The sequence below is a fragment of the Portunus trituberculatus genome, chromosome 40 (assembly GCF_017591435.1).
Source record: "Portunus trituberculatus isolate SZX2019 chromosome 40, ASM1759143v1, whole genome shotgun sequence".
Taxonomy (NCBI): domain Eukaryota; kingdom Metazoa; phylum Arthropoda; class Malacostraca; order Decapoda; family Portunidae; genus Portunus; species Portunus trituberculatus.
Genome location: NC_059294.1, coordinates 22,915,268 through 22,931,670, shown reverse-complemented (window position 1 = coordinate 22,931,670; position 16,403 = coordinate 22,915,268). Strand labels below are relative to the sequence as shown.

The 16,403-nt window shown below is 37.6% G+C and overlaps 1 protein-coding gene across 4 annotated transcripts; it reads left to right on the top strand.

The window, feature by feature from the left end:
* LOC123515907 (dnaJ homolog subfamily C member 21-like) lies at positions 1–10,674 on the top strand. Of its 4 annotated transcripts, none has more exons than XM_045274801.1 (12): positions 1–110; positions 717–841; positions 1,492–1,623; positions 2,335–2,443; positions 3,317–3,419; positions 3,624–3,737; positions 5,702–5,818; positions 6,665–6,808; positions 7,211–7,398; positions 7,481–7,605; positions 8,151–8,626; positions 8,798–10,674. In XM_045274801.1, exons 2-12 carry the CDS (start codon positions 745–747, stop codon positions 8,951–8,953), a joined length of 1,761 nt encoding a protein of 586 aa, XP_045130736.1. In that variant the 5' UTR covers positions 1–110; positions 717–744; the 3' UTR covers positions 8,954–10,674. The 4 variants fall into 4 exon arrangements, with proteins under 4 accessions (XP_045130736.1, XP_045130734.1, XP_045130737.1 ...); XM_045274799.1 differs by having other exon boundaries at positions 55–203; XM_045274802.1 differs by having other exon boundaries at positions 71–212.
* The last annotated feature ends 5,729 nt before the right edge of the window (positions 10,675–16,403 follow it).

Below are 16,403 nucleotides of genomic sequence, written 5' to 3'. Positions count from 1 at the left end.
CTCGGACCTGGGGTCCGAGTGGCAGCGGGCCGAATCCTTCCTGCAGATGTACACAAACCACACGAGGCCAGCTGGACGTGAGTCTGTGATGGTGTAAGACTCTAGAAACGGTGAGGTTTATTCGGGAAAATGTGTGCTTATGTACATCAGACTGGGATGTGAGGCAGTACGCCTATTCCTAGACACCTAGTGAGATGGTTTATGTAAGTCCTGTAAGTGGATAATAGGGAGTAGCATTGTGTTGGAATCTAGACAACCGACTGCTCTAGTTTAGTTTATAAACTATACACTCTATAAAGAATTATTGCAGTTTCAACAATATACCACACGTAACCATACACATTCTCACAGTCTAGATCACACTTCTACGAGCATTCAAACCACATAGAGGGAAAGAAATATATGATAGGGTATATCGGTTGAAACTGCAAATTTACCCTCTATAGTATAATTGTATCCGAAAATTGATAATTGCCACAGGACATTGATCCAAGAATGACAGAAGTAAAAGAGTTGTCGTGATCTGCCAACACAGGACAATATCTTCAGTACTTAACAAGACCTCACCACCTCCCTTAATTCCTGGTAGGCTTTTGGGGAACAGGTGCTCAGTAAATATTAGTGTTCATTTTATTATTTGTACTGTAATTAAATTAAACATTAGAGCTCAAGAAGAGGTATATACTTGCATCATAAAGAACTAATTCATTTTCCAGAGAGGAGAAAGATAAAACAGTGTCCATCATGAGGTGCCACTATGAGGTGCTGGGGGTCGCCCAGAATACTTCCGACAGTGATCTCAAGAAAGCATACTATAAGATGGCTCTCCAGTGGCACCCAGGTAAGTCTGCTGCAGCTCTTTGTTTTCTCTTCCTGGGTGATCATCATTTCTCTCTCTCTCTCTCTCTCTCTCTCTCTCTCTCTCTCTCTCTCTCTCTCTCTCTCTCTCTAACTTAGTACTAGTTTGTTGTTGCTATTTTCATAATTTTAGTGTTATGTTGAGGTAGTGTTTTAATTTGTTTTATTTGTTGGAAAATTATTGTTACATGTTCTTTCTGTAGTTGTATTGTATCCACAATACAAGGTATCTTTCAAACATGCTTCATAACATCTATGGCTTATACCTTAAATGTGTCAAGGTTTACTGTCATCCTCCACTCTAGATTTTTTTTTTTTTTTTTTTTTTTTTTTTACACCATCTTATTGTACTCCTATTCTTTTCACATGTCCTGACTGCATGCCCTTCATCATCAGTATATTTACACACCTTACCCTTGGATGTCAGGCATATGGTATATACCTCTTAGTCCTGCAGAATAGCACTACAATCCTTCAAACAATTTTACATGCATAAATCTGGATCTGTAAGAACACTAGTAGTAATACTTGATTTTCAGATTTGTAAATATGCTTTATGTTACAATACTGCATTTCTGTAATTATTGATCTCTCATGTACCAAGGTATGAAGGATGTGATTTTTTCTCTAAAGATAAAAATCCAGATCGGATGGAGGAAGCCAAGACTCAATTCCAGCTGATCCAGGCAGCCTATGACACCCTCTCCGATCCTCAAGAGAGAGCCTTCTATGACCGCAACCGAGATAGCATCTTGCGAGGAAAAGGTTAGTCAAGATATACAAACTACTACAGCTATTTCTGCAAATTTGCTTCAGACTTAGGTATTTGAATTTGAATCAATATTATTGTTTTATGTTTTATGAAAAAGATATATAGGATTCTAGAATATTTGCATGTGTTAAGACTTACTTTCAACACTGCCATTAACTATGGTATAAATGCTGCAATTATGACATCTATCCACTGACTTACATTTATGTGTTTCATAATTGCTGTTGCCACAGTTTGTTATTTTTAGCAACACACAGTTACAAGCAGCTTTTCTTCCTATATATTTGCTTTCCTTATCATGAACCAACAGAACTACTTAGGGATGCTTTCTGACTACTTGTCTGTTTTTTTTTATGAAATACAAATTATGGGTTGTTTCCTTTCATCAGATTCACAAAAAAAAAAATTTCACCATTTTTGCCATAATAGGCACAAACAGTGAAGAGTAAACACTCAAGGAAAATTATTGGCTGTCAGTATACCATACTTCTAGATGTCCTACACTATTTACTGAGTATCATGTAGTCTGCCAGTGTTTAATCTGTTATCGGAAGAAGTGGTTGTCTCTCTTGGTGTTCCCAAGTGATACAAGGGATAGATAGGCTTCTCTACTAGACTTAACCTTCTGTAGGACACTTTCAGAGGAATGAAGGGGTCAGAGGGTCAGATTGATAATGTTTCTCATTTAAATTTTTGTTTTTCAGCATCAGAGGGAGGTTCAAAACCTGAGACTCTTGACTTATTCAAATACTTCTCATCTCAGTGCTACTCTGGCTTCAATGATTCAGAGAAAGGTTTCTACACTGTCTACAGGTAATTATAGCTTTGCTTACCAATTTTACAATCACAGGAATACATGTACTTATTTTGAGATGCATTAGTAAACTCTTGATTAATTATGCTAGGAATCCTCAAACATCAGCAAAAAGGAGCAAATTAAGGAATCAAAGAAAAATGCAAGTTACCCTATGTTACTTAACTTGAGTAGCAGTCCTGTACTCAGAAGTATTATTTCATGTTGTGTCTGATCAAATGTTTAGATTGCTGATGTTCTGTACCTGTAACAAAAGTTACCACATTATAAACAAGAATATTCCACCTTGTATTTCATTTATTGTGATTGCTCAGAAATGTCCCATTTGTGCCTAAATAAATTTCCCCTTCAAACAATTTTAAGCACCAGTTATTTTATTTCTATGATCTCTCAGTTCATTTGCTTTGCAGACTATAATATGCAGTATATGAGTGCTACAGAGTCAGAACATTTATCACTAAAAACTTATCAGTAGCAGTGGCTTACTTAAACTGCTTTGTACTTGTTCATTCTACTTCCAGGTTCCATATATGTGTTCCTCATGTGGGTATAATGTAAGCAGGACCAAACATTAATGATGACAGAATAAGAATTGTTCTTTATGAGGCTTTAGAGAATTAACTAATCATCATACCCTGTTCCCAAGTGTTAGACTTTCTTGTAATTGTTTTGACAAGCTTTAGTTTCATGAGAGTGCAGGCAAATATTTACAAAGTACATAGTCTCTTATGGTATTTAGTATCCAGGAGTCCTATTGGTGTACCTTGTCTTGAAAAATTTTTATGATGCAAATTATTCTTTGCATTTTATTCCTCACATAAATTTTACAAAAGATAAAAAAAAAAAAATCCTTGAACATATCTTTTTGCCAGGCAAGTGTTTGAAAAATTGGCTGTATTGGACATGCAATATATGGATGATGAAGAAGAAGAAATATTCATACCAAGCTTTGGTCAAAGTGACTCTGATCTAGAGGTAAGTAACCATTTCACTTCTGTATAAGTAAAACATAAAAAGTATATGGAAAAAGAATGAGAAGTGGTACTATGTGCTTGTCAGACCATGACTTCATCATGGTTCTTTTCCTATAGGGTCATCACATTGTAAACAGTGTACATTGTTTTGCAGTTTGTAAAATGTTCCTTTTTTATTATTGATATTTTTTTTTTTTTCTTTCAGGATGTTGGGAGATTTTATGCTTACTGGTCAAGTTATTGTTCTGCCATGGACTTCCGTTGGGCTGATGAATATGATATTCGAGAAGCTCAGCGCATGGGCCGGTGGGTAGAGAAAGTAAGTGCATTTTTGTGGAAGACCAATTCAGAGCATCTTTACATTATGTAACAGCGTATTTTAACATGGAGGCTTCAAACACACATACATTCAAGAAATTTGTATCACAACATGTGATGGAGGACATGCAGTGACCCCACACTCATGTAGTGGTGCTGGTACAGAATGGGTTAAATTAACATTTTTGTGGTTTTATTTATGTGTCTGGTTAAAACAGTTAAATCATCATAAATTGAAGTAGAGATGTACCGATGCATTGGTATCAGTATCGGAATCAGCGGTATCGGCCCATTTTTTGGGTATTGGTATCGGTATCGGCTTATTTTATGCCGATACTTCCGATATCTAAAAGGAATTTCCTACTTAGTGATATATTCGATATAAGATATTGATGATACCAAATTAATATAATACGGCGTATTAAGTTTCTGTGGTGATTACCGTATGTCATAGAATACTGTTTTCTGTGGTAATAAGCCACAACCTCTAAATTGGACGTGCATGAAACGCGTATAGGCTGAACTCAGGCATCCTGTCACACGGTCGGTCATGAGTCACCACGTATTCTCACGACTCACTGTCTCTCAGTCAGACGCTGCTCCTCCACCCATACAAAGTTCACACAGGTGAAAAGCTTATGTTTTTTTTTAACTATAATCTAAGAATGTCAAACTTCAGATATTGAGAATCCAACAAAATGATTTGGTATATATATATATATATATATATATATATATATATATATATATATATATATATATATATATATATATATATATATATATATATAGTTAGGCATTTTGCATTATTGTAAATAACAGCATATTCTTATTTGATTTATAATTAACAGTGCTAGTGCTAGCCTTTTCCAAGATATCATACTGGAATAGGTGGAAGCTCGAATTATATATGTATATTAATTTTAATGGAAGTTTGATTTTTGAGTTACTTGTGTTAACCAAAGGATGTAAAAGTTCCATAACTAAGAAAGTAACGATTCTGTTTTGTAATCATGTGCATTGTGTATAATTTGTTGCATATTAATCATTTAAGATCATAGCAATACACTAGAAATTTAGAATAAACTTAACTTTTTGCTATTTAATTCAAAAGATTAGGTGAAAGCTCATTTTTCTGAATTGGTCTACTAATGTCTAATGAATTAATATCAAAGGATGTCAGATTTAATTAAAGAGAAACATACACAACAAAATGAGTTTCTTTTGCTAATATTTTGTCTGTTTTACAATTTTGATAAAAATATTTTTGATCGCCAAAATGTCGTCAATAAAATTAATAATAAAAATGCACAAGACCAAATGGTCGCTAAAGGAGTAAGAAGTAAGAATTTAAAATATATGACAAGAATCAGAAGACTGAGAAGATATTCATTCCAATTACTGAGTAATTTACCTTTGCAAATGGCTTCAAAAAGCTTCTGGAATTGCTCCTATTTCACAAACGTTCTCAGAAGGACTTACAGCATCCCCCAAAACAAAGCCTCCCATCTGATAACACTCACCGTCCACCAACTCATCCTGGTGTCCAGTGCAGTAATCTCTATAAGTAGTAGTATCGGTATCGGTGGTATCGGTATCAGTAGTAGTATCGGTATCGGTATCGGAATTGGCCAAAATTTTGGTATCGGTACATCTCTAGATTGAAGTTGTACAAACTTCAGATTTGTTTTCTAGATATTTGATAAAAATGTTGTTTATACTCTTCATCTGCACAGCTCTTTGTAGTGATGTGGACTTAAAGAGCTTCTCCAAGACATTTGCTCACAGCTAGTTTAATGAACTAGTCTTATCAGATGCAGGAAAGGCAGTAGTTGTATTGTAGTGAAGCTTATAAGACTAACAAAGTACAGATCAGTGGTACTAAGTAAAGTGATTGCCTTTTGAATTTCAAATTTATGTGAACCATGAAGAGAAGAGCTAAAATAATGTTCCTCTTTTTTCCAGAAAATTGAGAAAGACAACAACAAGGCTCGTCAGAAAGCTCGGAGACAGTTCAACGAAGAAGTGAGGGCTCTTGTGGCATATGTTCGGAAGAGAGACAAGCGATGGCTGGAACGAAAAGTGAGCTTACCATCCTGACTTGTAGTGATTGCTTTTGAATTATTATTTGTTAAATTGTGCAAGACTGTAACTTGTTTGTTATGCTCCAGGGTTGTACAGGGTATGTTCACACTGTTGCAGAGGATGCCAGGGAAACTGTGATAGCACAGGTTATTGTATATTATTGTATAATATTACTTAGATTATATGGGAATGCTAGTTGCCACATCTGACCATCAAGGCTGGGCCAGACTCAATTATGACAGAGTGCAGGACAAGGTGTATGGGAGATGCCACACATAATGAGAAGCAAGAAGCATAAGAAGGTGTCAGGGGACAGTGCATGGCTGTGTGCAAACCAAGACAATTTATTATTATCTCCAGTTGATTCATATCTCTGGCACTGCTTTCTTTTGCAATTTTTTTTATTCTAGGGAGAAATACTAGTTAAATTACCATTCTCTGGATCTTGATTTTTACAGTTCTTTTATCTGTTTTTTGTTACCTGTCTATACTCTAGACCTTGATTCTTATCTATATTTCATACTCTCTCTAACCTTCAACTATGTCATTCACCTGACACCTTTTTTATATTATCAAGTCTTATCTACTATTAAATACAATTAAACACTTATTATTTTATCCAAATAGCAATGTCATGATTTTTTTACATTTTTCCTTTCATAGATATATTCCTCTACCTTCAATATACATGATCAGAGTGTTCCTTCCTTATAGATATTGATTTAATTCCGTGAATGATTGGAAGGATGAACATCACTAATTTTCTGTTACATTTCTTTGCATATTTTATTTCTTAGTAAGGGTCATCATTACAGATACCTCAATTGTTTTCTTTTAAAACAGAAACAAATTAATGCCAAGATCGCAGAAAATGCCCAGAAGCAGCTAGCTTGTCAGCAGAGGCAGAGAGAGGAGCGGCAGAAGTCAATGAAGGAGGATGTGGAGCAGGAGAGAGCAAATCTTGCAGCTTATGAAGAACAGCTCAAGGTTAGTTCAAGTGGGAAGTTGTTAAGAAATTTCTTCCTCCAATAGTCACTTAAATAGTGATACTTCGTTTTATTTTTGTTAGGGTTGATTAATAAGAGATGCCAGACTTCAGACAGCTGTGGCATAATAAAAATTAGAATGGAGAAAGTGCTGCAATGGATTTGAACACTTTATATCATGTGAAGCAACCAACCTAAGAAAATTTCTTAATTAATTGAGAGGTGTTGGTAGAAGAAAAAGCTCCATGAACTTCATTTTCAATGTCACCTCACCAGCATAGTCCTGCAGCCCTGCATTACATCATTCTTCTACAGACTGTTGGCCTCTCATTGTTACCATTGATTATGATTTTTTTTCCCTAAATGCAGGATATAAAGTTTTTCAGTTTGCTTTCTCTTCCAGCAACTAGAGGGACAATTTGCTCGTGAGTGGGGACTGACAGACAGTGAGGACAGTTACCAGAGTGAGGAGGGAGAGGCTCAGGAGGAGACTGAAGGGGTTGCAGAAAACCAGGAGACTGGAGAGGAGGAGTTGCTATTGGATGACCTTTATTGTGTTGCCTGCAACAAAGCCTTCAAAACAGAAAAAGCGTAAGGCTCTTTTGGTCTGTTACTGGTACTTTTGTAGATTTTATGAAATGATATTATTTTAAGTTAATATGTTGCATTTCAGTATGGAAAATCACCAACGATCTAAGAAACATAAAGAAAACTTGGAGGCATTGAAAGCTACTATGAATGCAGAGGACAGAGCATTCTTCAACACCACTGCTTTTGACAATGAAGCTGAGCAACAAAGTGAGTACATTATGTTTTTTTTATTATTCATTCAGATCTGGACAACATAATTCCTGTCATTACAGTAGCACTAACAAACACTGACAGGGAAAATACAAAAAAAGTCTAGGTAGAATTATAATTACCTCCAATCTCAGTGGGAAATATTAAAAAGTTATGAAAATAGCTGATAATGTTTCATAGAATACCCCATTTCTATTAGATCATGGGAGTAACCTGTTTGTCTTCAACTGCAAAATTTATATTAATGCTCATTATTTAAGCAAACAAAGACATTATTATTAAATACTATTGACAGAGTTAACACTATTCAGTTTTATCACAGGTAGCCGTGTGTTTATATGTTTGCTTATACGGATGACTTTCTTTTGTACAAATACAGAAGCATAAAAAAAAAAAAAAAATTGATGCACAGACAGAACTCTTGACCACCAAATCTCCTTCAGTGTTCCCTAAACCTTGTTCCTTCTTTCACCGAGTAGTACTACAACTTTGCCTCTGTGTTTATATCCAAGTATCAGATTGTAACTTCCTTTTCTCTTTAGGTGAAGAAAGTCCTCAAAAATCATCAAAAAAGAAGAAAAAGAAGAAGAAATCCTCACAGGAAAGCCCATCTGTTCTTCCTACCACAGACTCTGTAGGCCGTAAAAAGAAAAACAGGAGGAAAGATTTAAGCAATTTAGTATCTAATGGATGTTCATCAGAGGAGAGTGATGAAGAAAAGGAAGTGAAGGTTATGGATGTAGATAAAAGTTTAGATGCAAATAATACTCCTTTTGAAACTGACAATAATATAAGCAGTAATACTTTAGACTGTGACAAAAGTAATAATTCTGAGGAAGTTTTAAATGAAAGCTCCAATGCAGTGAAATCTACTTCATGTGTTGAGGAAGACCAAGAAAAAAAAGAAGCCAAGGAGGATGATGAAGAGATACTGGAGGCAAAGCCAAAATTGAAAGGCAAAAGAGCTAAGGATGCCAGGAAACGAGCCAAGGAGGCTAATTGTGCTGCAGAAGTAAAGGTCAGTAAAGGTCCACCCATACTCAAATTTGTCTAGAATGTTATTTTTCCATTTTTTTAGGAATTTTTATTCATTACCACTTTATATAATAGATTTTTATTTGACTTTAACTACAAAGTACCCTTCAAAGGGAGGATGTAATACAGAATTTGTCTCTTGTGTTTTTCACAGGAGACGGCCCAGTGCAGTGTGTGTGGTGGTGTGTTCCCTTCCAAGAACAAGCTTTTCCAGCACATCAAGAAGGAGGGTCATGCTGCCCTCAAATCAGTGGGGAAGGACGCCAAGGCAACAGGAAAAGAGACTAGGAGAAAAGTCAAGGGGAATTGATTAGTTGTTGAAATAGTTACTTCAATTTCTCATTTATCTTCAAGTGTTTATGATGACTTAGTCAAAAAGCTTTATTTTGTTGGCAAGATATATTAAGATACTAATACTGTGCAAAAAGAAATGTAATGGTGGATGTTTTATAAAATCTCTCCTGAGGTAAAAAAAAAAAAAAAAAAAAGAATGTTCACTACCAAAAAATGGCAATCAATTTTTAGGAGAAGGAGAATGATTATCAAATGTTCCATGACATTTTTAGGTAAAGTGCATGTGAAATATTGATTATCTTTATAAGCTGTACATTGTACAAAAGGTAAGATAGAGTGCTAGTGAGCAGTTTTAAGAGGTGTTTGAAAGTAGAAAATTAGCTACAGCCTTGAAGTGCATGAAGATGATAGACTGTAGGAGGATGACTGTAAGTGTCTGGGCCCACATGATGTTGTGGATGAAGGAATACATGTAGAGACAAGGTACAGAATATGTGAATTCAAAAATATTGTAAGGAGGAATAACAGAATAAGGCCACCAGAGCCAAGATACATAATGGCAAGAGGTCATCCATCTCATAATTTTACATGACTCAAACTAGTCAAGCTCTGAAAGTTTGAAAATTCCTTTTTTGAAATTTCTTTTAATAGTCTTCAATTAACCCAAGACTTGTCACTATTTCTTTAGCCTTATAAGCAATATCATTGTAAATCAGCTACCACAGGAACAGACATGATGTACTACTGGTGGTGCACTAGCAGGGCTATGGCTGCCAAACTGCCTTGTGCCTGTAGCTACTCCTCACAACTACTTTTGTGTGTGTGTGTGTGTGTGTGTGTGTGTGTGTGTGTGTGTGTGTGTGTGTGTGTGTGTGCGTAATTCACCACGATCATCTGCTGGTCATATAGGGAGCCTTTACTCTATGGAAAGATCTCAGAGGTCATAGACCACATCACACAGCTCACCACACCACTGTGAGGCCATAACCCCTCGAATTACATCCTGTACTTATTTTGCTGCTAGGTGAATAGGGGCTACACATTAAGAGGCTCACCCATTAGCCCCACTGCACCCAGGAATCATATTCAGGCCTTCTCGGTTGTGAGCCGAGTGTGCTAACCACTACATTATGCGGTGAGTGTGTGTGTGTATGTGTGTGAGAGAGAGAGAGATTGCGTGCTTAGACCCAGCTAGTTGCTACTCCCCTCTTTGCAAAGACATCAATCAGGTTCAGGCACTGGCACCTCAGTGGGCCTTATTTTATCTTTTCTTTTTGTTGCCCTCAGCCACATCATCTTACCTACATAGAAAAAGAGTATACAGATGGATTTACACATATATTAATCAACATCAAGTTGCATACTGTCTATTTATATCTATTTATACAAGATACCATATTTTCCAATAATAAAGATTCAAAGTTTCCCTTGAAAAATTGTAATTAAAGGACCTAGAGGTTTAGGTCTCAAAGTTTAAAAATCTAATGCTAGTAGCTATACCGAGACTGGCATGATCTTTTTTTTTTTTTTTTTTATACCATGTGGGCTTGTTTAAATTATACTCTATTATTAAAATCTCAAATTTACCTTTTTTTTTTTTTTTCATTCACCAAGTGTTAAGCTTTGAAGGAAATAAGAAGAAAACTGTTATAATATTAAGCTGCAGATAGATAATTTTGCATCCATTTTATGTAGCATGATGGTAAATGTGTTCAGTAATATATCTAGAACCATGAATTTTTACTTTAATGTTTCACCTATATGTCAACATTATTGTTATTAACATGTGAGGCAGCAGCATCAATAATTGTTTTCCATATAGGTACATATGTATAATTTTATCCTGCTTTGTATTTCTACTTTGTTACTTTATAACAGGGGTTCTCAATCTGGGGTTCGGGTAGATGACCTTATAACTCAGAGCATTCTTGACGAGAAAAAGGCTGAGAAGCCATAAACATTTCCTCTTACATTACCCAGCCTACACCAATGAAAGATCCAAACACCCCAATTGGCAGCGTCGTTACCCAGAAAATGAACACCTAATTGGAAAATTACTATTTCAAAAATCTAACATAGAAGAAAATAAAGAAATAATATATAATTTTATATAATTTTTGGAAATTAAGGGAATGTAAAGTAAAAAGTTTAAATAATAATTACTTACAGCTACAGACCCAGACAAAACCCAAACCAAAACACATTAGGAAGTGCTGATATCCAGGCTACACTTCCGCCTATCAACTGAACTGAACTGAATAACATGTTCAGGCTATGGCAAGACAGCTTAGGAACACGCTGATAAAAACACTACAGCACTTTCGGACTATTTCTGTTCCAACCACTAATTTTTTTTTTTTTTCCCATAAAGAAAACCGAACAAATATTGCTCTACTCATTCCTTGTGAAGAATTAACCTGTGCAGAAGCGAGGTGAAATGTGTGTTAAGGTTCCGTGCTGTATTTAAGTCTGTAGAAATTAAAGATCTTGGTACACCAGACAATTATGTTTTGCTCTATATTATGATGTTAGTCGTATAAACTCAAGTAACTATAAAGAAATATCATGGTAGAATAAGAACAGAAAAATACTGGAAGGAGTAAAAGCATGGTAAATCAATAGATACATCGTAATACAGTGTTTAGAGACGACTACTCTGTACCGCGAGACGATGCTGACCCACTCCTGAATTAAACCAACCTGCGAACACTGAAAATGTGACAGTTTGGGTCCTCTCCTATTGACATTAATCAAAGTATTACGATTTATTCACAATAGTAGTATACTACACTCAGACGGAACACGGGCCTGATGTGTTTGAGATGTGGCATTTTGTTATAGTACATTTCGCACTATATAGCGACTGTTTAGGACCGAAAAACTATAGCTTCAGGTAGATATACAATAATGTTATCTATCGATTTTCAGTCTTAAAGTAGGGAAAATTACAAATATTGATGCATTTCTTTTATAGTCCTCCTTGCTTCTCGAAAAGGTGCACGAACTTAGAAAAGGTTGAAGAACACTAAACTATACCCTGAGAAAAAAAAATACAGTAAAAGAGATAAGATAAAAATGACCAACATCTCTATTATTACGGAGGCTAAGAATAATACCAAGACTAATTAAGAAATTCAGAGATAACGAAACGAACGACGATCACGAGAGCTTCCACGATAACAGTGTGTATGATAAGATGTGATTCCAGATTCCTCGATAGCGCTCCTAGTTTCCAAGATATCAATGCCATTACAGTTTCCTCGATAGCGATGCGAGTTTCCGAAATAAGGATGCCATTCCACGATAAAGCTGCCAATTCAGTTTCCATGATAATAATGCGAGTTTCCACGATCAAGATGCAATTCCAGTTTTCACGGTAACGATGCGGGTTTCCACGATGTCGATGCGGTTCCAGTTCTCACGATGCGATTTCACGACACAATATTGAAGTCCACTTGCCTACACAGGTACTGGGACGAATCCTTTCACCCCGTAAGGATCCACCCCAGACCCTTGGGTGCGAGTAGAGTGACGCTGCCACCTTCCTGCGCCGCAATTGAAGTTCACTTGCCTACACCGGTACTGGGACGGACCCTTTCACCCCGTCAGGGTCCACCCCACACCCTTAGGTGCGAGGAGAGTGGCGCTGCCACCTCACTGCGACGCAATTGAAGTTCACTTGCCTACACAGGTACTGAGACGAACCCTTTCACCCCGTAAGGGTTCACCCCAGACCCTTGAGTGCGAGGAGAGTGACGCTGCCACCTTACTGCGCCTCACACGGGTAGCCATGAGCAATGACCCGCCACACACCACTCCCCAAACACTGTCAGTGAGTCCTTTTCACCCCGTAAAGGACCACTGGTATTGTCAGTGCCTGGTGCATGGCGCACAGCGTGCCCTCGTTCATGGCGAGTTGTTCAGCACGGTGTCATTATAAGCAGAGGTCCCGTACACACCACTCACCACCAGACTCTATGCAAGGAGCCCTTATCACCCCTTAAAGGCCCCTCACGGCATCATCTGGTGGACGGTAGACACGGCAGACTGCTTAAGGCGACCCCTTGCCTAGTGTGAGGCGCTGCAAGTTGACGACAACCAGTGAGCTTGAAGCCGCAAAGGAAAATGAGTCCACGTTAACAATGGGATTCCACGACAGGTTGCGATTCCAGTGTCCACGGTAAAGATGTGTTTGTCGAGGATAACGATCCGTTTATCGAGGCTAACGATGCGGCGATGGCGATGGCGAAACGATTCAAAGTATTATTACCTACACAGGTACTGGGACGAAACTTTTCACCCCGAAAGGGTCAACCTCAGTCCCGTGGTTATGAGAGCAGTGACGATGCAACCTTGCAATGCCTCACACGGGTCGCCATGAGCAATGACCCGCCACACACCACTCCCCAAACACTGTCATGAAGTGAGTCCTTTTTACCTAACCTAACCTAACCTAACCTAACCTAACCTAACCTAACCTAACCTAACCTAACGTAAAGGACCACTGGTACTGTCAGTGCCTGGCTCATGGCGCACAGCGTGCCCTCGTTCATGGCGAGTTGTTCAGCCCGGTGTCATTATAAGCAGAGGTCCCGTACACACCACTCACCATCATACTCTATGCAAGGAGCCCTTATCACCCCTTTAGGGCCCCTCACGGCACCATCCGGTGAGTGGTAGACATTGATCTCTTGCTTATGGCGACCCTTGCCTAGTGTGAGGCGCTGCAAGTGGACGACTAGTAGTGAAGCTTGTGGCCACCAAGGAAAAGAAGGACCTGCAGCCAGTTCCTTCCCTTGGGCCCCAGACCGGACCCGACAGCCACCTCCTTCCCCCGTGCGGCGCCCAAGGCCGTCACGGCCCTCAACAACTTTAGGCCGAAAGTTCTCAATCGTCGTTTAAATTTTGATTCGAATATAAAATCGTCGATGGTAAATGAAAAATAGCTTTGGTCTGAAAGTGTGCAAGAGTTAGCTGATTAATGAAACAAGGTGAGGCAGCTTTGCTCCGGAGTATTTAGTGTACTTTGCATGTTGCTGCCGTGAATGTGTACGTGTTTGTAGATAACTGGATACAAACAGTAGACAATGGTAACTATTGGGGAGCCTTTGAAAATCAGTAAAGCTTCTGGATAGAGTGGATGAGTGCACACAGGTTTGCTTGTCTTATACATAAACTGCCACCTGTAGACATATTTTTTTTCTATTTCATGCTCTTAGAAAAAAGCAAACTTAGTTTCCTTTATTTCCCTGATCACAATGACGTGTAAATATCAATGTTTCAAATATAAGGAAACACTAGGAGAGGACCCAAACTCCCGTTGAAGTTGCCAGATTCAACAGATATCGTAATATTTCACAGAAAAGATGGTCAACTGCATATCGTATGTTTTTTGATATTCTTCTGTCACATAAGGAGATATCAAGATAGGTAAAGTATTTTCAAACATGTATCTACGACAAAAAACGCTATAATAGTAGAGTTAGGTTATAACTATGCATTGTGTTTTTTTTTATATACCATCTTGCTCTATTCCTGGGAAAAAATAATACTTTTCTCAATTGATAACTCGTAGTATGATATTTTTTTTCCTTCTAGGCTAGTAAGTAGACTACAAGACACCATGAACATATGAAGCCCCGTAAATGAGTTTATTTTCATAACTTAGAAATCAAAGTCTGATAATGAGATTGTCTATTGCCAACCAAACCGTTCTTCATAGACGTCTTCAGCGTCATAGAGACACAATGATGTTAGCTCATGGACAGTGGCCATCCTGACAGTGCGGAACCCCAGGGAGTTCATAAGAAGATTTCCTGGGGTACTTAGATGGCTGATCTAACTAAATCCTTTGCAGTACCATTGCATATTGAGTTCCATGTTTCATGTAATAATACTGGGGGTTCGGGTAGAGGGTCTTATAACTCAAGGGGTTCTTAAAGATAAAAAGGTTGAGAACCACTGCTTTATAAAATGGGATTAAAAGTCACTGGAAAGGATGCTTTAAAATGGAATGAAAAGTCACTGGAAAGGATCTTTTGGTATGAACTATAACATTCTTTATAATATATATTTTTTAAGCACAAAATACTTACATCACTCTGACACACTTCCTTATCTCCCTGTGATGAATGAGTACCTTAATAACACGAGCAAAAGATTAGTCAAATTAGAGCGCAGGAGAGGATAGGACAAGAAGTTCAGTTTAGAAAATTATTGATGAATACATATGAGAAGAAGAGAATGGGTGGCAGGATAAAACCTTGAAAAACACCTGTATTAATAGACTTGGGAAAAGAACAATGACTGCTTACCAAAGCAGCAATAAAATGGTCGGAAAGGAAACTCGATATGAAGTTATAGAGAAGGATATAGAAGCTGCAGGAGGGTAGTTTAGAAATCAAAACTTTGTGGCAGACTACCAAATGTTTCTGATTTATCTAAGGCAGAAGTGAAAGTTTACAAATATTTCATATAGAGAATGACCAAGATTCAGTAAGGAAAACCGAAAGGGTGCCACTTCAGCGTCCGGTCTACCACTGTAGTGCTTGCGGCACACCTTTCTATAAAGGTGCGGTCCACCCAAGGATTTTATACTCTGTATCTTCCTTGAGTCCACCTCACTTTACTTGATCCAACACAACCTGAAAGATTACTGGATGATACTAAAGGGTGCTTGACCCTTACGTGACCCAACCTATGCTCGACTTTAGCTGTTATTAATCTTTTGAACCATAAGGAACATCATAAAAGGTCAAACAGCGAAATCCCACCTCATTACCCTCCTAAACTACAATGCTGCTGAAAGATTTCCATTGAGATGTCATTTGGACAAAAAGTGTACGTAGTACCATTTTTACGTGAGCAGCATTGACTTTAATAGGGAAGTCTTTCAGTGCAATAACGGACTGGTAGAATATGCGCCAGGAGCCACCATTTCTCATTGTGAACGAAGACGTCAATCCTAACCAAACTGATGAGTTGAGGTTTGCATGAAGGTGGAAATATAATGGTGATGACACAGCTTAGTTCTGACGCTCTCCCAAGATATACTGACGCAGAGTCGCAGACGTATAAAACAACAGGAATCATGGATGAAGGATTAATGGCACTTGGAATTTTGGTTTATAGCAAATTTCTGATTGTATTACATTTTACTGGCAGTGCAGAATCTATTGCAAGAAAAATCTGAAACCCAACTAGATATTTAGTACCTAACAATTACAGTTGTCTGTTAAGAAAAGAAAAAAAGAAAAGAAAAAGAAACTCGATCCGAAACGTTTCAGATACAATGAAATATTTCCCAAGTCTTATTTGTAGTCATTTTACTTACTTTCGTCATGCATATATTATTATATTGCCAGAGTAGTGTTGATCTATTGTCTGTGATGTATGAGTTCAAATAAAAATCAAGTAAAAGCTACCGCAGAGCCTCAAGAATTAATACTGTTGCGGTTCATACCTAC